The sequence below is a fragment of the Cricetulus griseus genome (assembly GCF_003668045.3).
Source record: "Cricetulus griseus strain 17A/GY chromosome 1 unlocalized genomic scaffold, alternate assembly CriGri-PICRH-1.0 chr1_0, whole genome shotgun sequence".
Taxonomy (NCBI): domain Eukaryota; kingdom Metazoa; phylum Chordata; class Mammalia; order Rodentia; family Cricetidae; genus Cricetulus; species Cricetulus griseus.
Window position 1 is genome coordinate 273,509,737 of NW_023276806.1, and position 24,256 is coordinate 273,533,992.

Below are 24,256 nucleotides of genomic sequence, written 5' to 3' on the forward strand. Positions count from 1 at the left end.
TAAGTCTTTTTTTTATTTAATATACGTGTGTGTGTGTGTGTGTGTGTGTGTGTGTGTGTGTGTGTGTGTGTGTGTGTTTTGCCTGCAGGTACATCTGTGTGAGAGTGTCAGATCTTGGAGTTAGAGTGTTGAGTTGCATGTGGGTGCTGGGCTTTGAACATGGGTCCTCTGGAGTCAGTGCCCTTAACCTCTGAGCAATCTCCCCAGCCCAGAAAACATATTTTCTAAATTACATGTATTCATCCATTGAATTTGGGTGTGGGTGTGCTCATGCCACACTGCATGTGTGGAGGTCACAGGTCAACTTTCCAGAGTGGTCCTGAGGATGGAAATCAGGTTGTCAGTCTTGGAAGCAACTTCCCTTACTCTCTGTACCATCTTGCCAGTCCACAGGAAACAAAGAGTTAGGATGATTTGAAGATAAACTACATAGAGAGTTCAGGGCTAGCCTATGCTACATGGTAAGACTCCACACAAAAATCTACACCAAAGAATGAACAAATGAATGAATGAACACAGTTGCATTATAAACACATTTATGAACTTTGGGGGAATTGTTTATTTCAGTCTAAGAAATTCAGACAAGTTATTCTACATTTCATTTTAAGCCAAAATCCAGATGTCTAGCATGGCTAGAGATCACGGTACACCAACAGGGGGAATGATTTTTTTTTTTTTCTGAGACAGGGTTTCTCTGTGGCTTTGGAGGCTGTCCTGGAACTAGCCCTTGTAGACCAGGCTGGTCTTGAACTCACAGAGATCCACCTGCCTCTCCTCCCCAGTGCTGGGATTAAAGGTGTGCGCCACCACTGCCCAGCTCAGGGAATGATTTTTTAACAGATATTTACAAACAGCATTAACAGGAAAATGCATATAATACAAACTACTTAGATCTAGAAGCCTTAGTTTACTCAAAAATTGAAAGAAACTAGGTTTATATAACAACTTTCTCACTTAAACAGCATGTTAAGGGGCAGGAGTCAATGACACAGGGAGTACAGGAGGTACTGGGTTCAATCCCCAGCACAAGATGAAACAAAGTACAAGTGAGAATGGGTTCAAGGACGGAGGACCTGACTGTCCTGAGCAACTCACAAACATTTTTAAGACATAAATGAAAGCTGCACATCGGCAGCATAGACGACCGACTGCCTTGCTTCTCTCGCAGAGCAGCAACACTTCAGATTTCATAGTTTCGGAACTTTCTCAGGAGTTCTGAGGGAGGGTCACCAGACCAGCGGAAACGAAGGTGGCCACAGTTCAAATCTGAAAGAGGCAAGAGAAACACTTCAAATCCAAGGTGGTAGAAGAAGAATCAAACTACAGTAGTAAAACAACTTGGGGACAAACTCCACTGCAACCAGTAGGCATGAGACATAGCCTCCTGTATGAATTATGCTTTTTTTTTAAGATTTTATTTATTTATTATGTATACAACATCTGCTTCCGTGTATATCTGCACACCAGAAGAGGGCACCAGATCTCATAATGGATGGTTGTGAGCCACCATGTGGTTGCTGGGAATTGAACTCAGGACCTCTGGAAGAGCAGTCAGCGCTCTTAACCTCTGAGCCATCTCTCCAGCCCCGAATTATGCTTTTTTTTAAGACAGGGTCTCACTATGTAGCCTGACTGACCTGGGAACTCACTATGAAAACTAGGCTGGGAATGGAGAGATGGCCCAGTTGTTAAGAGCACTGGCTGCTCTTCCAGAGGACCAGGGTTCAATTCCCAGCACCTACATGACAGCTCACAACTGTCTGTAACTCCAGTTCCAGGGGATCTGACATCTTCACAACAATGCATATAAAATAGATTTAAATAAATCATTAAAAAAAAAAACTAGGCTGGAATTCACAAAGATCTGCCTGCCTCTAACTCTTGAGTACTGAGATTAAAGTCATGCACCACCACATACAGCAAATTATTCATATTTTATAGAAACAGGTTACCTGACCTTAACCATACTTTGGCATTCTTATGAACAGAAATTACAATACATATATATATGAGGACCTCACATGCTTAATAATCATCCTCTCCCAAGGTGGGCATTTTTAATAATATTTTTATGAGTTCTTTGGGGATTTCATACAGTATATTCTGACCATATCTACCTTTCTACCTTTCTACTCCTCTCCCTAACTTCTCCTAGGCCCACTCCTTACCTGCTTACTTCATGTCCCTTCTTAAAAAGTGACCCAGCCAGGCCATAGTGGCACATACCTTTAATCCCAGCACTTGAGAGGCAGAGGCAGGTGGATCTCTGTGAGTTCAAGAACAGCCTGGTCTACAGAGTGAGTTCAGAACAGTCAGGGCTATTACATAGAGAAACCCTGCCTTGATAAACCAAAAAGAAAAAAGAAAAAGGAAGCCAAGGTGTGATGGCACTTTTATCCCAGCACTCGGGAGGCAGAGGCCAGCACATCTCTGAGTGCCAAGCCAGTTTAGTTTACATGGCTAATGATTTTTAAGATGATAAATTAATTCTTTTTTTTTGGCGGGGGGGGGGGGACGGGGGCGACACACGAGATAGGATTTCTCTGTGTAACAACTCTGGCTGTCCTGGAACTAGCTTTGTAGACCAGGTTGGCCTTTAGCTCACAGAGATCCGGCTGCCTCTGCCTCCCAACCACTGGGATTAAAGCCATGTACCCATACTACCCAGTGCTAAACCAGTTCTTAAATTGGCATTGCTGTGCATACTAGAACAGGTTTAGCTATAATACAACCCATGCTCCCTGATTTCCAGTCTTCTCTTGTGACATAACTTACCTGGAGAGCCTGGGTTTTGTGGGGCGATGGCCTTTTCTGGGGATCCAGACTCCTTTTGCCTCGTTTTCTCTGTGGTTGAATCTGGCTCTCCTTTCTTTGTTTCTCTCTGTTCATTCTGTTCCTTGTTTTGAACTGTGTTGGTGTAAGTCTGGTCCATTCCTTCCAGCATCAAGTCTTTCTTACTTCTGACAGCCCAGTGCATTGACTAGATTAAATAAAAGTAGACACATAAATGTTATTTGGGATTTGTTTCTCACATGTGGCTATTACTTGGGGGAGTGCATGTGGGGCGGAGCAAAAGACAGCTTTCCAGAGCCTATTCTCTCCTTCCACCAAGGGCCTTCTGGGGATCACATGCTGTAAACATCTTTATACACTGAGACATCTCACCAGCCCTTGTCTTTTTTTTTTTTCTTCATATGTAGGTGTCTTAATTAAGGTTTCTATTACTGTGAAGAGACACCATGACCACAGCAACTCTTACAAAGGAAAAATATTCAATTGGGATGGTTTACATTTTCAGAGAGTTGGTCCATTATCATCAATGGTGTAACATAGTGATGTGCAGGCAGACATAGTGCTGGAAAAGTAGCAGAGTTTCCTACATCATTTTCGCAGGCAACAGGAAGTAGTCTGAGACACCGGGCATGGCTTGAGCACAGGAGACCTCAAAGCCCACCTCCACAGTGACACACTTCCTCCAACAAGGCCACACCTCCTAATGGTGCCATTCCCTTTGGGGGCCATTTTCCTTCAAACCATCACATTAGCCCAGGCTAGCCTTGAGCCACTGGGCTTTTGTTCTGGGTGTGTTGTTATGATGCGTTGTTGTAATGTGCATGTACAGAACAGAGAAGGCGAGAAAAGTCCATCTTCTTCCTGAAAGGCTGGGGATAGTTCAGTGGTAGAGTGCTTGCTAAGCCTGTGAGAGACCTTGGGTTTAATCATCAACCACAAACGTGGAGGATGAGGACTACGAAAAACAAGAAAATAAGAATTCAAGAATTAAAAAAAAAAAAAGCTAAGCATGTGGCACTCACTCAAGAGGCAGAGACAAAAGCAAGTAAATCTCTAAGTCTGAGGCTAGCCTGGTGTACATAGCTACATAGTGAGATCTTGTCTTAAAACAAATGAACAAACAAAAACCTAAGCTGAGAAAATTGAAATGTGAAATATAAAAGTCACAAGTCAGGGCCAGTGAAATGGATCATTGCTAAAGGAGCTTGTCAGCAAGCCTGACCATAAACACACACACACACACACACACACACACACACACACGCACACGCACACAATGCATGAGCATGCACACATACACACAGTAAATGAATAAATAAATGGAAAAAAATTAATCAGAGAATAAAACCCAGGAAATAATAAAGGCTAGGGATAAAGCTCCATGATGGAGTCCCTGGCAACATGCATAAGGCCAGGGGTTCAATCCTTGTAGTCGGGAAAAGAAAAGTAAATGTCACAAGTCAACCAAGAAACCTGTAGATGATGCCTCTCTCTCAAAATGAAAGTGTTATGTTCCACTCACAATTAACTTGTTTACCAGTTTTCCTTAATGAACCTTTTTTTTTCTTTAGGAAGTAGTTATCATACATTCTGGACATTAGTCAACACTAGCAAATACTATTTTTTAATCTGCATTCCACTAAACAATGGAATAAGAAAAATGGAACAATTGGCTCCCATGAGCCACAACTCAGCTGAATAATGAACAAAGTTAGCTCTTTTTTTTTTCAAAGTATGATTTGATGTATATGGGTGTTTGCATATATCTCTGTGCACCACATGCATGGCTGGTGTCCAAAGACACCAGAAGAGGGGCATCAGATCCCCTGGAACTGGAGTTACAATTATAAACCAACATGTGGGTACTGGGAATTGAACCAAGGCTGTGCTTGGAATTGAGCCCACGCTCTTAACCACTGCGCCATCTCTTCAGCCCCCAAAATCAGTTATTTTTATCCTGGATCACCAGGAGTGAATTTTTAACTTGCCTGAGTGGTTGATCTCTGACCTGCTTACTCTTGGATAACATCAAAGCAGGACAGCCTGTCTTTTGCACAGAATATGTTCATTTGCTCCCTGTTTCCCATCTGGCTAGAGAAACAGTGTCCATCTGGGCATAGGAGGAAACTCCCACAGGTAGCCTGTGGCCAACTGGACTCCCCACAAAGATACCTCATCCAGCCAGGAACTCAGAAACAACCAATAGGCAAATAGGTCTTTGCAGGGTAACAGGACAGCCCCAAAGCCCTCCTAGAAAGAGCTGATTTATTAAGCCTCCAATTAAAAAAACATAAAAAATAAAATAATATAAAAATGAGATACACATCTGTTACCATGGCTCAGTTGGTAAAGGTCCCTGTTCCCTGTTGCCAACCCTGAAAAGCTGAGTTTGATCCGTGGAACCCACATGGTGGATACAGAACACTGACTTTTCTGAAAGTTGTCAGCTGATCTCTATACCACGGCAGACACGTATCTATACATACATACAGAGAGAAGAGAGAGAGAGAGAGAGAGAGAGAGAGAGAGAGAGAGAGAAAGAAATATATGTAACAAATAAATACAAAACTCAGGTATTCTGGAAGAGCAGCCAGTGCTCTCAACCACTGAGCCATCTCTCCAGCCCCTTGTATCTATCATTTTTAAACCAACATCACATGTTTAATCTTACAACATATTCATTGGGTTAGGTGAATTCTTAAAATGTTTTTAAGATTTTTTTATTACTTTAATTATGTATAGCCGTGTTCATTTGCATGTGGGTATGTGTACATGAGTGCAGACTCTCAGAGCCCAGAGACATCAAATCCCCTGGAGCTGGAGCTACAGACCATTGTGAGCTGCCAGACAGTGATGCTGGGAACAGAACCCTGGTCCTGTGCAAGAGAAGCAAGTGCTCTTAAGCACTGAGCCATCTCTCAAGCCCCTACTCCTGATTTAGTGGATGTGTTTTGTTTTGTTTTGCTTTTTGTCTGCTGCCTGAATGCAACACCACACCCAGCCCCACTGCTGATTAAAGAAAAAATATAGAACTCATCATTTTTGTATCACTAACAAAAATAAACCTAAAACCAAATTTCATACTACTTCAACTTTAGTGACAAGAGAAATGTGGCCAATAAGATATAAAATATAACTACTAAAGGCTCAAACAGTGCATGGTTATGCTAAACCCAAAACCAAAACACTGAGTGTGAGTTAGGAAACTAATAGCAAATAAAAAGACAATGGCAATATAGATAAAAGAGGAAACTTGGAGAGAAATTATAGAAAAATCTGTAGCTAACCTGATATTGGATGTTAAAAATTAAGTAGATCATGGAAAAGTAAAGAGCTATAAACCAGAAGGCATTGGACAAGCAAGGTAACTGATTCAGCAATAGTTAACAGTGTCTCACATTTAGAAGGCTGGAGAGACATTTGTGTTGACTTTGTAGAACAATGTTTACTAAGCCAGTCTCGAGGAATTATGGAAAGGCACAATGAAAAGCAAAGGCTGGAGAAATGGCTCTGTGGGGAAAGCGCTTCCTTGAGCACCACGGTTCAAATCCCCAACACTGTCATGAATGTTGGGGAGGGATGATGGCCTGTCTGTAACCCCCTACTCATCTGCAGATAAAGGAAATCCCCAGAGGAAACTGATTACCTAGACTACACAAAGAAGCAATCTCTGGGTTCAAGTTAGAGATCTTGACGCAATATATAAGGCAGAACTAATCAAGGGAAATACTCAGTGTCAACACACATGAGTTCACACATGAATACACACACACACACACACACACACACACACACACACACACGGGCACTCATACACCACATTTCACATGCACATGAATAAAGGAAAATAACCTTATTTCTGACTATGTAAAGCTAAGCACTACTATATTTTTAAGATGTATTTTTACTTATATATAATGTATGTGAAGAATGCCACATGTGTGTGGGTGCCCTCATAAGCCAGAAGAGGGCATCAGACATTCTGAATTGGAGTTACAGGCAGTTATGAGCCACCTAGCATGGGCTCTAGGAACCAAACCTTGGTCCTCAGAAATAGCAAGTGTCTGATGCCCACAGATGCCAGAAGAGGGCATCAGAGCCCCTGGAAATGGAGTTCCACACAGTTGTGAGCCACCATATAAGTACTGCAAATCAAACTTGGGTCCTCCAGAAGAGCAGCAGGAGCTCCTAACCACTGAGCTCCTGTATGTAAGTTTTTAATGGCATTTAGAAATAACACAATACAGAGCTGGAGAGATGGCTCAGCAGCTGGGAGCATAAACTAACTGCTCTTCCAAAGGACCTGGGTTCAATTCCCAGCACCCACATGGCAGCTCATAATTATCTCTAACTCCATTTCCAGGGGACCCAATACCCTCACACAGACATAACACTAATGCTCATAAAATAAAAAGAAATAAATAAAAAGAAATAACACAATACCTCCTAAGTGCAATAACTCTTTACCACCATATGATAGGAATAATTGCATCCTGCTTTATTATAGATGTCCAAGCCTTGTTAAGTAAACAAGCTCAAACAACAACAGAAGAGATAAAGGATAGCTCTGAAGTAGAGTGCTTCCTGCTCTTGCAGAGGACCAACTTTGGCTCCCAGCATCCATGGAACTCCAACTCCACACATCTAATGCCCTCTTCATGAGAATATACACATGGCATTACATGGAGACAAAAACACAGACACATACACACACGGAATACATCTTTTTGTTTTGTTTTATTTTGTTTTGTTGTTTATTTTTGTTGTTGTTTTTGTTGTTTTTTCGAAAGGCAGAGACAGGAGGATCTCTGTGAGTTCAAGACCAGCCTAGTCTACAAGAGCTAGTTACAGGACAGCCTCCAAAGCCAAAGAGAAACCCTGTCTCGGGGAAAAAAAAAAAATTTTTTTTCAAGATTCAAGGAAAAGATTTTCAACAGTTCAAAATTCAGTTACACAAGCAATCTGATGAGCACAATTATGAGAAATCTTCTTTTGTTGTTTTATTGAGACAGGGTTTTTCTGTAGCTTTAGAGATTGTCCTGGAACTCACTCTGTAGACCACACTGGCCTCGAAATCACAGAGATCCACCTGCCTTTGCCTCCCGAGTTCTCAGATTAAAGACATGGAACACCACTGGCTGGCTATGAGAAATATTTATTTATTTATTTATTTATTTATTTATTTATTTATTTATTTAACTTTTATTTTATGTGCATTGATGTGAAGGTGTCAGGTCTCCTGGAACTGGAGTTACAGTTTGTGAGCTGCCATGTAGGTTCTGGGAATTGAACCCAGGTCCTCTGGAAGAGCAGCCAGTGCTCTCAACTTCTGAGCCATTTCTCCAGCCCAAGAAATCTTAGAATGAGGTAAAGACCGTAACAGGAAGTGAAATAAACAGTCAAAGAGACAAAGAATACAGCCAAGGGCCCTTCGAGCACTGATTCTGGTGGTCTCTCCTCCTATTTTCTATTTCCTATTTTCGCCTCACAGGGTTTCGTAAGCAATGACTTGCCGCTAATTTCTTGGTCCTTTCCTTCCACTTATTCTTTAGGCTAAACCATGAGCAGCCTGGCCTCGAAAGCCCCAGGATCCCCAGAGAAAAACTCACAGTTTTCACTGAGTCGGCCAAAGCATCCCACTGCTCGAATGGCATGGACATCTGGCTCCTCCGCCAATGGTCATAGCGGGCTCGGCTCTCCGCGTTGGTCAGAATCTCCTTTGCCTTCTGCAATTTCTGAAAAGTCTCCACTGGAAAACAGGACAGAAGATGAACACTGCTCTCCTGGAGGATTAAACTCCAAAACCATCCACCAGATCTCAATAGAATCTGAGCTGGGCCACACACTGTGAGACTTTGGGACAGCCTCCCTAGTCAGTTTTAGTGTCCTCATTTATTTTGTTTTGTTTTGTTAAGATTTATTTACTAAGGCCAGGTGTTGGTGGCACACGCCTTTAATCCCAGCACTCAGGAGGCAGAGGCAGGTGGATCTCTGTGAGTTCGAGGCCAGCCTGGTCTCCAGAGCGAGTGCCAGGATAGGCTCCAAAGCTACACAGAGAAACCCTGTCTCAAAAAACCAAAAAAAAAAAAAAAAAGATTTATTTACTTATTATGTATACAGTGTTCTGTCTGCATATATTCCTGCACACCAGAAGAGGGCAGCAGATCTCATAATGGATGGTTGTGAGCCACCATGTGGTTGCTGGGAATTGAACTCAGGAGGTCTGGAAGAGCAGCCAGTGATCTTAACCTCTGAGCCATCTCTCCAGCTGTCATGTCCTCATTTGTAAAGTATATCAGAGGAAGACAGTGAGGGGTGGTGAGATGGCTTGGGGAGTAAAGGCCCTGAAGCCCAAGTTCAATCCCCAAGACACACATATGGAAGGAGACATGTGACTCACGCAAGCTGTCCTCTGAGTTCCACACATGCCCTGTGGCACATGTGAAATCAATAATAAATAAATAAATGTAACTTAAATTTTGAAGACAATGAGACCTTGACATGCAGTTTAGCCCCTGCTTTAACTGGGCCCCAGGGATGTCCAGGTGCTAATGACACAGATGTAAAACAACTGACATTATTAGCAGGAGAGACAGAATTAAAAAAAAAAACAAACATAATTTTGTTTATAGGAAAAACCCCTTCTGTTGCTTTCAGTCAGAGTGAGTACAGAGTGAGTAGTGTCAGACAACAACTAAGGAAAGAATCCCAGTGATTCACATGAAGCTGAAACTGCCTAGGCAGCTGCAGGACCCAGCGCCAAAGAAAGAATGGTGAGTGACAGGGATATACAGTGGACAAAGGTCCTCAGGGCTATACAATGCCCAAAGGTCCACAGGGTTATACACAGTGGACAAAGGTCCACAGGGCTACTCAGTGGACAAAGGTCCTCAGGGCTATACACAGTGGTCAGAGGTCCACAGGTCTATACAATGCCCAAAGGTCCACAGGGCTATACACAGTGGACAAAGGTCATCAGGGCTATACACAGTGGTCAGAGGTCCACAGGTCTATACACAGTGGTCAGAGGTCCACAGGGCTACTCAGTGGTCAGAGGTCCACAGGGCTATACACAGTGGACAGAGGTCCTCAGGGCTATACACAGTGGACAAAGGTCCACAGGGCTATACACAATGGTCAGAGGTCCACAGGTCTATACACAGTGGACAGAGGTCCTCAGGGCTATACACAGTGGACAAAGATCCTCAGGGCTATACACAGTGGACAAAGGTCCTCAGGGCTATACACAGTGGACAGAGATCCTCAGGGCTACTCAGTGGTCAGAGGTCCACAGGACTATACACAGTGGACAAAGGTCCACAGGGCTATACACAGTGGACAAAGGTCCACAGGGCTACTCAGTGGTCAGAGGTCCACGGAGATCCACAGCACTACACAGAGAAGAAAAGAATGAAGGATCCTAAACTCAATCCTAATATTTATAATCAGCTGATATTTTGACAAGAATGCCAAGACAATTCAACTGTGGGAAAACAAAACAAAACAAAACAGCCTTTTCAGCAAGTAGGGTTATATAACTAGATTTCCACATATAAGAGAGTAAATTTGGGGTGGGGTGAGCTAAAATAAAGTATGGTCACACACACAAGAAAATGCCACCATGAAACGTACTACTTTATATGCTAACTTTTTAAAAAATGTAACACTAGGCATGGTGGCACACACCTCTAGACCCAGCATTAAGGAAACAGACGAAGGAAGATCTCTGAGTTCAAGACCAACCTGGCCTACATATAAGAGTTGCAGAACAGCCAGGGATACATAAAGAAACCCCATTTCAAAAAGAAAAAAATATAGAGAATGAATAAATTAATTTGATGCCTACTAAATCATATATTTTTAAAAAACTTGCCGGACGGTGGTGGTGCATGCCTTTAATCCCAGCACTCGGGAGGCAGAAGCAGGTGGATCTCTGTGAGTTCGAGACTAGCCTGGTCTACAAGAGCTAGTTCCAGGACAGCCTCCAAAGCCACAGAGAAACCCTGTCTCAAAAAACCAAAAAAATAAAATAAAAAACTGACACAAATGTAAGAGTTTGTGTATTAGAAACTTATTCCAAGATTTATCTTATTGTTTATGCAACCACCCCTCGTGAGAAATATTTTAAAATGTTAAAAAAAATCCACCAGGACCAGATGACCAAATAACAGGTTTGTATGTTTGTTTGTTTGTTTATGCAGGGACTCACTATGCAACCCTAGCTGGCCTGGAACTCACTATGTAAACCAGGAAGTCCTGAACTTAGAGGTCCACCTGCCTCTGCCTCCCAAATGCTAGGATGAAGGTATGCCCCACTACATCTGGCTCCTTTTTTCTTTCTTTTGAATGAGTTAATGATCTCAGGTATTTCACTAGTAAAGCCGACTCATATAAGAGATTGTCTAGATCAGGTCGGTTTTCATGCATGTCTCTGTATAACCACCTTAACTGATGTGGAAGACACAGCCTGAGTGTGGGCAGCACTGGTTTGGGGCCTGAACTATATAAAGCAGAGAAAGCTAGCTGAGTACTAAGCATGCATGCATTCATTTCACTCTGGTTTTGTTCTTTAAGATTTATTTATTGTTCATTCATTCATTTAATATGTATGCATATATGCATCTGACATGCATATATTCCTGCACGCCAGAATATTGTATACATAATATTAAAGGGAAAAAAAAGGCTCAAGGTCTTGAACAACTCTGTTCATGATGTGACTAATGGCTTCAAGTTCCTGCCTTAACTTCCCCAAAATGATAAACTGTGACCTGGAATGGTAAGCTAAAATGCACCCTTTCTCTTCTAACTTACTTTTTGTCAGGCATTTTATCACAGCATCAAAAATGAAGCTCTTACATGGGACTGTAAGAGATGGAGATAAAATGGGGGGAAAAAAGGGGGTGCTCACAGCAGGAAAGGGTGTATCTCTAAATGTCCTGGGAAGACAACTAGTGACAATTGCTTTACATGCAATAAGGGTGTATCAGTTTCCATTCCTGTTGTTTTGATAAAATGCCCTCACAAATGCAGCTCAAGGAAAGAAGGGCTTATTTTGGCTCACAATTCCAGGGTAGAGTCCATCACGGCAAGAGTCTTGGCAGAACTTGAGGCAGCTGGTCACATGACTCACAGTCAGGAATCAACAAGGGATGAACCACCCTGCTCAGCCTCCTTTTTACGACATCCGGGACCCCAGCCCAGGAATAGTGCACCTTCCTCAGCCTCACTCTTCTCACTAAAGTTAACCTAATCAAGATAACCCCTGCACAGCTGGACTGTGGGGGAGCACACCTTTAATCCCTGCACTTGGGAGGCAGAGGCAGGCTGATCTCTGTGAGTTCGAGGCCAGCCTGGTTTATAGATCAAGTGCCAGGATAGGCTCCAAAGCTACACAGAGAAACCCTGTCTCAAAAAAAGAAAAAAAGAAACAGCCATTAGTAAATTCTTACCAGCTTTGGAGTTTTCTGGATGCTTGTCAGGATGGCATTCCAGAGCTCTGACCTTAAATTCTGCCAAGATTTGCTCAACCTAAAACAAAAATCAGTGTTTCAAATAACAAAGATAAACTGAGGAAACTGGTTCTCAACCTTCGTAATGATGCAACCCTTTAACACAGTTCCTCGTGTTGTGGTGACCCTCCAACTACCAAATTACTTCATAACTATCATTTTGTTCCTGTTATGAATCATAATGTAAATATCTGACATGTGATCCAAGGGGTTGAAACCCACAGGTTGAGAACCATGAAGAAGACTTGAGTTCAATGCCTAGCACTCACGTAAAAATCATCCTGGAGACCCACCCCAGCAATCCCAGTGGAGGGGTGCAGACTGGAGAACTTGGGGCTCGCTATCCAGCTCGTCAGGTGAGTTTGGTAAGCTAAGACTGTCTCAAAAAAAAAAAAGGTGGAAAGCAATGGAGTAAGATGCCAACATCAACCTCTGGCCTTTATACCCACAAATGCACAATTGTACATTATAAGAGAATCAAATGTCTTCAACTGTCTGGTAGCTGTAGCACAAATAATAAAAGCCCAGAGACAGATATTGGGGTTCAAGCTGAAGATCAGAGATGCAAAGTGGCCAGCCACTAGAGAGTTCTCGCCTCTATCAATGCTCAGATCGAAGGGGTGATCCACCTAACCTCAGATTACATCTCCACACTGCACTGCTCTCCAAGCTGCAGAATCCTAAACTGCTATGCTCTCCTCAATGTGGCTGGAGACTAAGTCTTAAGACTGAATTTGTTTCTTCCTTATATACCTTTCTAGTGCTGGGATTAAAGGCATGAGCTCTGTTACTCTTTTAGACTGATTCACTCTTGAGTCCTGGGAGTTCGAGGCCAGCCTGGTCTCCGGAGTGAGTGCCAGGATAGGCTCCAAAGCTACTCAGAGAAACCCTGTCTTGGGGTGGGGGAGGCAAACATGAGGCTCTCTTTCACTGGTTGAGCTGACTAGGAAGCATTTTGTGGGTCCATCCTGCTCCAGTGCAAACCTGGTCACTGGCTCCCTTTCGTGAGTACTTTTTCCCAATAAACTACAGTTTATCAACCTATTTCTGACTCCACTTTGTAAATGTCAATAAACCCTGTCTTGAAAAAAAAAAAAAAGAAAGAAAGAAAGTATCCTAGAGAGCCAAGTTCTTGGAAGGCAGAGACAGGCACATCTCTGTGAATTTGAGACTAGCCTGGGCTATATAGTGAGTTCCAAGATAGCCAGGGCTATGTAGAGAGAGATGTTGTTTCAGAGAGAGAGAGAGAGAGAGAGAGAGAGAGAGAGAGAGAGAGAGAGAGGAGAGGAAGGAAGGAAGGAAGGAAGGAAAGAAGGAAGGAAGGAAGGCCGGGGGTTGGTGGCTCACGCCTTTAATCCCAGCACTCGGGAGGCAGAGGCAGGTGGATCTCTGTGAGTTCGAGACCAGCCTGGTCTACAAGACCTAGTTCCAGGACAGCCTCCAAGCCACAGAGAAACCCTGCCTCAAAAAAAAAAAAGAAAGAAAGAAAGAAAGAAAGGAAAACAGCATCTGAGGCCAATGAGATGGCTCAGTGTCCAAGCACTATGACCTGAATTCAAGACCCATATCATGGAAGGAAAGAACTCCCACAACTTGCCCTCTGACTTCTGCATGATGTGGATACAGGCGTGCAAACATACCTATATACAAACACACATGTAAAAGTACATTTTAAACAGTATGGTACCAGTCTATGGAAGCAAACTGACAGTGCTAACATGTCATTGCTAATTCCTTCTTTATAGGTTTTTGTTTTGTTTGTTTTTGTTTTTGTTTTTTTTGCTTTTTTAGTTTTTTGAGACAGGGTTTCTCCGTGGCTTTGGAGGCTGTCCTGGAACTAGGTCTTCTAGACCAGGCTGGTCTCGAACTCACAGAGATCCACCTGCCTCTGCCTCCCGAGTGCTGGGACTAAAGGCGTGTGCCACCACCACCTGGCCCTTCTTTATAGTTTTTTAGCTCTGCCAAGTTAAGAAAAAATAGCTGATACCTGTCTTTAATTACTTCAGGGTTAAACACAAACTATCTGTGGAGCTGACCCTGAGTAAACCAGTAAAGGAGGCTGGTTTGTTTCCTGTGTGCTCTAGTTCTCACCTGCTGTCCCCACCCCACATCCCCAGGGTCAAATGCAGTCCATGGACAGACTTTACGCCAAGGTCTACCAGGCCCTGCTTTCTGATCTAGTGATCTGTCTGCACAGCTGCCTATCCTGCTGGCAGTAAACAGAAACCATGTTTAATTTTACTACCAGTCAAATAAACCAAGACATCAGAGGGTGACGGAACATGACCAGTGTTTCTGGAGGTTCAGTGCTCTCCTGAACCTTAAGTAAATGCACATTTCTAAAACTGAACTAAAGCACACATATATAATGCATATATGCAAAGAATATATTATGCATATTATAAATATTCCTACTCTTTGATCCAACCATTCTAGTTCTAAAAGTTTGAGAGAAAATCTGAAATTGGACAGGAATTTAGCTCTATAATGTATGGCTTATAGAGAGAAACAGATCATCAGAGCCACCATGAAACCAAAAGGCAAGGCTTTCACCAGAATACAAACTGCAGCTCTGTCCCCAACAGAAGGGAGTACAGCATCGCTGAAAAGGAGTTTGGGGTTTTACAGGGTGATTTTAGTTGGGCAAGAATGTGGCAGGGGAGCATTAAGGGGAAAGGAACTGTTACAGGCAAAAAAGGACTACAGTAGGCAAAATTATTTTGGGGGGATGGATGGAGGATGGCCATTAGAAAAGCAGTAGGTTGTACCTGGATCATCTATCTTGGTGTCTCTTTTTTTTCTTTTTTTAAGATTTATTTATTATGTATACAGTGTTCTGCCTGCATGCCAGAAGAGGACACCAGATCTCATTATTATAGGTGGTTGTGAGCCACCATGTAGGTGCTGGGAGTTGAACTCCTGGTCCTCCGGAAGAGCAGGCAGTGCTCTTAACCTCTGAGCCACCTCTCCAGCCCTCATCTTGGTGTCTTAAGTGACTTCATCTTGGGCCAAAGATTTGGCCCAACATACAAGGTTCAGTGAAAAAAATTAAAATAAAAACATATGTATCTATAATAGTATATTTCTTTAAACTAGGTATAACTATTCACCTTGTGGCTGGGCATGGTGGCACATGCCTTTAATCCCATCACCTGTGAAGAAGAGGCAAGCTGATGTCTGTGAATTCAAGACCAGCCTGGCCTTCATAGTTAGTACCAGGCCACCCAGGGCTATATAGTGAGCTCTGTCTAAAACTACATAAATAAATAAATAATAAATATTTTTAAATGTAATGCAGGCTATAGGATTGAATAAGTTTACATAATTCCAAGTACAGAGTATCCCTATGCAGGCAAACAGAACCCATACATACATACATACATACATACATACATACATACATATATGCATGTAGGAACTCACACATGTACATAAAAGTAATAAATAAGTCTTTAAAAGAATAACACATTTGTTCCAACTATAAAAGAAAAATCTCCCGTCAGATATTACATATAACTTGATTTAAGTGATTTGAAGTTATAATAGTACTTGGATTCCTCATATGTTATACTAGTATATATTATATAGCACATATATTCATTTTAATATTGTCCATAATAACGTTTTCCATAACAGAACCACAACGTACTTTCAGCAAAGCACCTTGTAATCATAAACGAATGTGTAGCCAGTAACAGCCCTACTGCGTTCTTCAGAATTCACTTAGGTACAGGCAGACACCGATGGTAAGAAAATGTTATTTCCCCAAATCCATGAGACGCTCACTGAAAGAGGCGTCGCCAGGCAGATGACTCTGCCTGCTGAGTTCAAAGTCACAGCCTTTATTGTTTCTCTAGAGCAGTGGTTCTCATCCTTCCTAACGCTTCGACCTTTTAATACAGTTCCTCATGTTGCGGTGACTCCCAACCATAAAACTATTTAGTTGCTGCTTCAGAACTGTAATTTTTGCCACTATTGGGGACCCTAATGTAAATATCTGATATGCATCCCTAAGATGTCGAAACGCATAGGTTGAGAATCGCTGCTCTAAAGTAACTAAAACTGTCCGAATATGGTCCCTCTCCCACCTAACACTTGGAAGTTCACTCTCCTCAAGCACTTAAATCCTTCAACGTCTCAACACCGAAACTCCTTTAAAATGGTGCGAGGCTGGAGTTCCAGGAGATGTGGCGAAAATCTCAAAGCCGACCTGGTGAGAGTGCGCCATCCTGCTTACCGAGGAGAGCTCGTCGCATCCCAGAAGGGCGTAGTAGTCCTCGGTGCCCTCCGGCCTGTAGTTCAGTATCGCATCCATTGGCAAGAGATGACTAGTCCTGGCCGGCGCCACAGACACGGTGAGCTGCTTCGGGGTAACCGCAAAGCTCTTTACATTTCAGCAGCACTTTCCAAACCAGACAGCTCCGACAGCCGACGTCAACCCAGCCCCTTGCAAACACAGCTTCTCATTGGCTGTTTGCCCAGGAGAGCACCTGCCGTGCAGGGCTGCTGGGATCTGTAGTTTGGGGTTTCTGTTTTTGTTTGTTGTGTTGCTTTGCTTTTATTGAAAAACTATTTTTCATGAAATATATTCTGATTACGGCTTCCCCTCTCCCAACTCTTCCCAGATCCTCCCAATCTCCCCACTCACCCACCCAACCCCATGCCCGTTTTTTGTTTTTGTTTTTCTTTCTTTCTCTCTTTAGGAAACTAGCAAACAACAAAAAACAATAATAAAAGTCCCATGTGCCTTCAACCTTTGCAGGCCCTGTGCCTGCTGCCACGGTCTCGTGACATCATATGTATATCAGTGTATTTGCGTTTGACAAGGTAATTTTTCCCTATCGGCTGATACAAAGTGTATTTTTACAACCTTCCCACTTTATCATTGCTCCATTATCAGGATAGTTCATATTTTCCTATTTTTTTAAGAGACAGAAGAAAATGTGAACTAAGTTTTTAAGATTTGCTCAATAGAAAAAGAAAAAGAAAGATTTGCTCAATAGGAAGAGTGGGTATTTTTTCCAAGTGTTTAAAATAGCTTGTAATTTTTGGCAGTTGTAGATATAGCCCCGTGGGCAGCGCTTGACTGCCACCAGCCAGGCCGGAAGAGAGAGAGAGAGAAGGAGAAGGTGAAGGAGATTTAAACATTTTAGGGCTTTTTGTTTTGTGTTTGTTTGTTTGTTTGTTTGTTTTGAGGAGACGGTTTTTTGAGGCATGTTTGCTATCCTAGAACTAACTGTACACCAGGCTGGCCTCGAACTCACAGAGATCTGCCTGCCTTTGCCTCCCAAATTCTGGGATTAAAGGCACGTGACACCACCCGGCCAGAGATCATACGTCTTGAAAACAGTGGCTGGAGACTGAAAGGGAACAAGATGGAACACGGGATAGGTTATTAACTGGTAATTTATTAAGAAGGGATACTCACACGAAAAGCCAATAACCAGATTTGGCACTCCGAGAAGTCCAATCCCGGATGCCTCCAAGACCTGGCCTGAACACCGAGAGAGAGGAGCGCCTCCTCTCCTCATTCTTTATCCTACCCCTCTCCATACCCGTGACCATGGTCAGCGGTACAGGTATACAGGGTCTCTCCCTACAGGAGACAGCTAGCAGGTAAGAACACTTGCTGCATTCCTGAGAGCCTCAGTTCAGTTTCCAGTGCCCAGCACCATGTTAACCCCAGATCGCAGAGATCAGCACCTCTGACTTCCAGACACCTGTGCTCACACGCACACGCCCACCTGCAGACATACATACCTAAACATTATTAAAAATAATAAAAAATTAAACAGATTAAGGAGCCAAGTATGATGGTTCACATCTGGATCCTGTCTCAGCACATCAGATGATCAGGATATGAGGAGTTCGAAGGTCAGCCTTGCCTACATAGCCAGTCTAAGGTTTAAAAACAGCCTGGGATTCAGGCATGGTGGTGCATGCCTTTTAAGCCCAGCATTTGGAGGCAGAGGCAGGAAGATCTCAGAGTTTAAGGCCAGCCAGCCTGATCTCCAGATCGAGTTCCAGGGCAGTCAGGGCTACACAAAGAAACCCTATCTTGAAAAAAAAAAAAAAAAAAAAGGAAAATTAAGGTCAATCTATATATATTATGGACACAGTTCTGGGACAAATGGCAGAGCTGAACCTCTAAACAAGGCAGATTTAGTCCCAAAGCAAGCTGGGCTCAGAGCAAGGTGATGGCTGATTCTGGGAAAGACCCTTACAAATCCCAACAAGTCCTACAAAGTGTGGATGACAATTAAAGATGGTCCTGTTAAAGCCTTTTCTAATTCAGAGAAAAGAGGATGAATGCCTCAAGGTCAGACTGATAGTGACCATGAGGACAAGCCCCAACCGCAATTATTCCAGACCATGTGACACTGGAGCACTGCCTAACTGCCCCTAAAGACTCTGCACACCCTGAAAACAGCTCCTAGATTGCCTCTCTGCAGTTTTCTTCTACTGTCTTGCCCACTGCATCTGTACCACGATGTCTCTAACAAACTAATTCTGCCTTGACTCTTTGGGAAGTTCATGAGCAACCCATGTGACACTGGCCTATCAACACCATCCTCTTTGTAGTACATATGAAATGACCACATCACAGCCCATCATGGCAGAGAAGCCAAGGCGTCAGCAGCGCTTGAATTCACAATCAGACAGCAAAGCACACCTGGTACTTCTTAGCCCACGTCCTCCATTTATTCAGTCTGGGGCTCCATCCAAGGGAAATGTTGCCACCTGCAGCAAGTAAGCAGGTAGTTTTTCCCACCTCGGTTAACACAATCCAGATAATAATCACAGGCATGCCTAGAGACCCGTCTCCCAGGTGATTCCGGAGTCTCTGATAACACTGCCCAAAGCCATAGCTGTCTATAACCTCAGCACTGGGGTGTACAGACAGGCAGATAGATGCTTGGAGCTTGATGACTACCCACACTAGCCAAAGTGGTCAGCTCTAAGTTCATCAAGAGACTATATAAAAATAGGAGAAGCTGTTATGTTTTTATTTAAAAAGAGGAAAAGAGAAAGCTGCAAGATGAGACATGTTAACTAGTTTATTATATGGCCCGGCAGAGTAAGGTGTTATTCTTTTGTTTAAAAAGAAGAAAAAAGAAATGCTGAGACATGAGACATGTTGACTATAAGTTTATTATAAGGCCCGGCAGAGTAGGGAGACTAAGAAGAGGAAAGGAACAGGGAGAGCGCATACGTGAGAAAGAGCGCATAGGTGAGAGAGAGTAGAGAGGAAACAGAGAGGAAGCCGAGAGGAAGAGAGAGTAAATGGGCAGGGATCTGTCATTTTAAAGAGGTCCTCTGCACCTGCGTGCAGACTCAGTTCCCATGGAACCTTGGGCTGACCAGGGTACTGCCTGTTCCACCAGGTAACAGGGGCAGGCCAGCATAATGCCTGAACCTTTCATAAGGAGACTAAGAGAGAAGAGGAACAGGGGTAATGGCTGACTGCCATGGCCGGTCACCATAGAGGCAGAGAGAGCGCATAGGTGAGAGAGAGAGCGAAGAAGAGAGAGAGAGGAGAGAGTAAAGAGAGGAAGCAGAGAGAGTGAAGCAGGAAAGTTAGAGCTTTTAAAGGGAAGATTGTGCCTGCGCACTGAGGTTCCACACATGCCCAGAGTCCTCAGCAGGCCATAATGCATGGCTGGTGACATGGCGATGACTTAGCAAGTTTTCCTGAGCGTGCCCAACTGTTGTCAGGGGGCGGGGGTCTGTCTCTTAAGGAGGTAGAGCCGATCAGCGTCAAAGCCTGAACCTTTCAGAAACTGGGTAGCCCATGCTTTAATACTAGCAACAGGGAGGCAGAAGACAAGTAGGTCTCTGAATTCGAGGCCAGCCTGGTCTAGATAAAGAGTACCAGGCCTTCTGGAGCTGCATAGTGAGACCCTATCTCAAAAAATAAAGAAATGATGAAGATCCATAGAGAAATACACCCAAAATGCTCTGACTATCCTGAGCACACACCTGTGCACACACCAGTGCACGCGCACACCCACACACATACACACACAAATTTCTAATTAAAAATAAATGGGGAGATACCCGTTGGCGTTGGTGGCGCATGCCTTTAATCCCAGCACTCTGGGGGCAGAGGCAGGCGGATCTCTGTAAATTCGAGGCCAGCCTGGTCTACAAGAGCTAGTTCCAGGACAGCCTCCAAAACCACAGGGAACCCCCCAAAAAAACAAAAACAAAAAAACAAACGGGAGGTTGCCTTCTGAGCAAGTGTGGAAACCTTTCTAAACTGAATGACCAAAAGAAAAGGGGGGGGAGGGTGTTGGGCAGAACATGATCTTTTTTGCATAGCTATGTGCACCGTACTTTTTTCTGGAGGTATAGACCCCCCACCCCCCACCCCATCCCCCACAACCACACCCCACACCCTCCACCCCGGCCAAGAAAGGGTTTCTCTGTAGCTTTGGAGCCTGTCCTGGAACTCCCTCTGTAGACCAGGCAGGCTTCAAACTCACAAAGATGCAACTGCCTCTGCCTCCTTAGTGCTGGGATGAAAGGTGTGTGCCACTACCGCCCGGGGTTATAGACCCCTTTTTATTATATTTTATTATTTATTTGGGTGGGTGGGTGCACAAATGTGGAGAACCATCCGTAAAAATCTGTTCTGTCGTTCCTCTTTCTGGATCCCAGAAATGAAACTCTGGTATGGTGGCAAGTTCCTTTACCAGCTGAGCCATCTCGCTGGCCCTTGAGAGATGGACCTTTTATTTTATTTATTTATTTATTTATTTATTTATTTATTTATTTATTTATTTATTTATTTTTGGTTTTTCGAGACAGGGTTTCTCTGGGCTTTGGAGGCTGTCCTGGAACTAGCTATTGTAGAACAGGCTGGCCTCGAACTCACAGATCCACCTGCTTCTGCCTCCGGAGTACTGGGATTAAAGTCGTGCGCCACCACCGCCAGGCTTGACCTTTTAAATTCAAATAATAAAACCTAACTCTAAAGCTGGGTGTGGTGCTCATACCTGTAACCCCTGCTTTTGAGAAACTGAGGCAGGAGGACTGCCTAAGGCTAGAAAATCCTGCCTCAAAACACTTAACACAATATCTTAAACTAGAAGTAAAACTCACATAACAGTTTTTAACAGAGTCGAAAGCGCTTTGATCTCAAGATGCAAAAAGACTCAAACATACTCAGGACTAGGTGGCGTCCAAAACTGCGTACACTCCTCCCATCCAGAAGCGCGGCTCACTCGGGGACTACAACTCCCATAAAGCATGACGCTACTGCGCAAAAAGGACGTCAGGAAATGTTTCAGAACTTCCGGCCGAGAGTTGCCTCGTAGCTCCCCAAAGTTTTGTGCAAGTGGTATCGGCTCCTGCCTTCCCTTTATGGTTCTTCCCAGCCTGAGCGACGTCCAAAGAGCAATCCCCGAGTTCCAGAAATTACCTGCAACCGTTTGTCCTCTGTTTCCAGGATCTGGAAACCACCGAGCACTCGGGTGGAAGTTTGCTTTTGTTTGTTTATATTACATTTCTTTGGTTGGTTGGTTTGAGGGTGGATCACACTAGGTAGTCAACCTTGCCTGCAAGCGTCTTTACCGGCTGAGCCATGTCCAACGCTCTGTGATTGAAGTCTAGATTAGACTTGGTTCCCCACTCTCTAGGCCTGCTCCTCAGAAATCTCCTGATCCATTCCAGCCAGAGATACAGTAGCTAGCAAACAGATTTAACTGTCCTGTTTCCACCCCTCCATCTGTAAAATGGGACAAAACCCTTCCTGTTCTGGCTGCCAAAGTTAGACAGTGCCCTGATCCAAGAGCGGATGTGTCAAAGAAAAAGAAAAAAAAAAAAACGTAATTCTTCAAAACGGTTTCCTTATTTCATTGTTAGGGTTAGTTTGGTTTTGGAGACCGTGTCTCACATAATCTAGGCTGACCTAGCGCGCTCGCTGCAGGAGAATGACGTAACACAGGATGGTCTTGATCCTCCTGCCTCCACCTCCCCAGTACTGGGATTACAGGTTGGTGCCACCGTGAGGGGTTATGCTAGGGATAGAACTCGGGCGTTCCTGCATGCTGGGCATATGCTACCAACCATGTTACAACCCCATCTCCAGAGGCTGCAGTAGCAAATTGTAACCACGGAGATGGTGAATGCTGCTGATACCACTGTTGGGAATGGTGCAGGGTGGAAACGGAGTTACTTGTGCTACTTGTGAGGAGTCAGGAGATAAACGGGTACCTAAACTGCTCTAGAACATTAGGTGAGGAATGGTGTGTGTGTGTGTGTGTGTGTGTGTGTGTGTGTGTGTGTGTGTGTGTGGACTGAACCTCTGGCCTCAGCCATCCCACAGTGCTCTGAGACTGAGATAGACCCCTGTACACGTTTTGTTTTTCTTGTTTTGTTTTATTATTTTATACATGTTAAGTGTTTTGCCTGCAAAGGTCAAAAGAGGGAATGGGATCCCCCGTCTTAAGTTACAGACAGCTGTGAGCTGCCATGTGGGGGCTGGGAATTTAACCCGTTCCTCTGCAAGAACAATAGCTCTTCATTCCTACCAACCCCAGGTTTAATATTTTTTTTAATTTTCATTTTTAAGAGAGAGACAGACAGACATGCAGATATCTTAGGAGACTAAAGAGGGTGTCGCATCCCAGCAGTTGGTGAGCCATCTGCCATACATTCTGAGTACTAGACTTGGGTCCTCTACAAGAACCTGTCTTGGCTACTGAGTTGTTTCTCCAGCCCCCATGTTTATTAAGTTTTAAAACATTAAACTGGAGCAGGGAGGTGGTGGCATATGCCTTTAAACCCAGCACTCGAGAGGCAGAGTTGAGTACATCTCTGAGTTTCAGGCCAGCCTGGTCTACAGAGTGAGTTCTGTATGTATGTGTATGTGTAGTGTGAATTTGCATGCTCACCAAGTGCACATAGGTGTCCAAGCAGGCCCAAAGAGGATGTTGAGTTCCCTGTAACTGGAGTTAAAGGTGTTTTTGAGCCATCTGATGCAGTTGTTAGAATACAGATTGATAGCTGAGACTTAACATGTGTGGTCTGTCAAAGGTCGACTAAGCATCCCCAAGACTGTGGGTGCTCAGGGAGAACATACTCTGTGTTGCTTTTATCACTGCAAACTGTGTGAGTGTTTAAGCATTTGTTGGTTTATTCCCTCTTTCTCCCTGGGATGGGAATTAAGCCTGGTGCCTTGCTAAGCGAGCACCTCAAACTGACCTGCATGCCAGCCCTTTGTCAGCATTTGGAATCACTTCAAAGCTGTGTAATTGTTGGCAAACTTCAATATGATGGGCTCTCCTCCAGACTAATTTAAAAAGTCTCAGGGTGGAGCCCAGCATGATTAAAGCTCCCCCAGTGGTTCCATGTACAGCAGGTGTCACCTAGACAGGACATCACTCTAATAGGAAATATTAATGAATACTTTCAAGGTCTTGGGCCTCCTACTCTGTGGGGCATTCACAGAATCCTTTGCATTTGAGACCGGAGTTAAGTTGTCCATAGATAGTAAGGGTGTGTCCATTGTGGGTCATGAGCTAGTCACCAAGCACACATGGCCCCAAAATGAAAGAGCAACTCTCTGGTTAGGTCACAGGAGCATGAATAGGGTATGTGGACTACTTAATGGCTATGTGCTCAAAAATGACCAGTCTCAAAAGATTATCTCAGTGTCTAGCCAGGCGGTTGGTGGTACACATCTTTAATCCCAGCACTCTAGAGGCAGAGGCAGGCAGATCTCTGTGGGTTTTGGGCCAGCCTGGTCTACAAAGTGAGTTCTAGGACAGCCAGAGCTGTTACACAGAGAAACCTTTTCTCGAAAAACAAAATAAAAAGATTATCTCAGTCTCCATCTAATTCCTACTGTGTGTGTGTGTGTGTGTGTGTGTGTGTGTGTGTGTGTGTGTGTGTGTGTTCGAATTCAGTAGCTACAGAGATGGCTCAATGGTTAAGAGGACTGGCTG

General features: G+C 43.8%; 1 protein-coding gene across 3 annotated transcripts; it reads right to left on the minus strand.

Moving 5' to 3' along the window:
- Positions 1-539: 539 nt before the first annotated feature.
- Dnajc12 (DnaJ heat shock protein family (Hsp40) member C12) lies at positions 540-21,546 on the minus strand. 3 transcript variants are annotated; one of them, XM_027395041.2, is made up of 5 exons: positions 21,474-21,546; positions 12,246-12,324; positions 8,403-8,542; positions 2,776-2,980; positions 540-1,266 (listed from the first exon to the last, which is right to left on the minus strand). In XM_027395041.2, the coding sequence occupies exons 3-5, from the start codon at positions 8,451-8,453 to the stop codon at positions 1,181-1,183; spliced, it is 342 nt and encodes a 113-aa protein (XP_027250842.1). In that variant the 5' UTR covers positions 8,454-8,542; positions 12,246-12,324; positions 21,474-21,546; the 3' UTR covers positions 540-1,180. The 3 variants fall into 3 exon arrangements, with proteins under 3 accessions (XP_027250842.1, XP_027250841.1, XP_035307061.1); XM_027395040.2 differs by lacking the exon at positions 21,474-21,546 and adding an exon at positions 16,543-16,718; XM_035451170.1 differs by lacking the exon at positions 12,246-12,324 and having other exon boundaries at positions 21,474-21,537.
- Positions 21,547-24,256: the final 2,710 nt, after the last annotated feature.

Bases quoted from the DNA above. Each gene is read 5' to 3' on its own strand.
- Dnajc12 (XM_027395040.2), bottom strand. From the start codon at position 16,620: ATGGATGCGATACTGAACTACAGGCCGGAGGGCACCGAGGACTACTAC. The intron at 12,325-16,542 runs GTAAGCAGGATG...TTTTTGTTTTAG, and splicing joins GATGCGACGAGCTCTCCTCG to GTTGAGCAAATCTTGGCAGA. The intron at 1,267-2,775 runs GTAAGTTATGTC...TGCCTCTTTCAG, and splicing joins ACAAAACCCAGGCTCTCCAG to ATTTGAACTGTGGCCACCTT.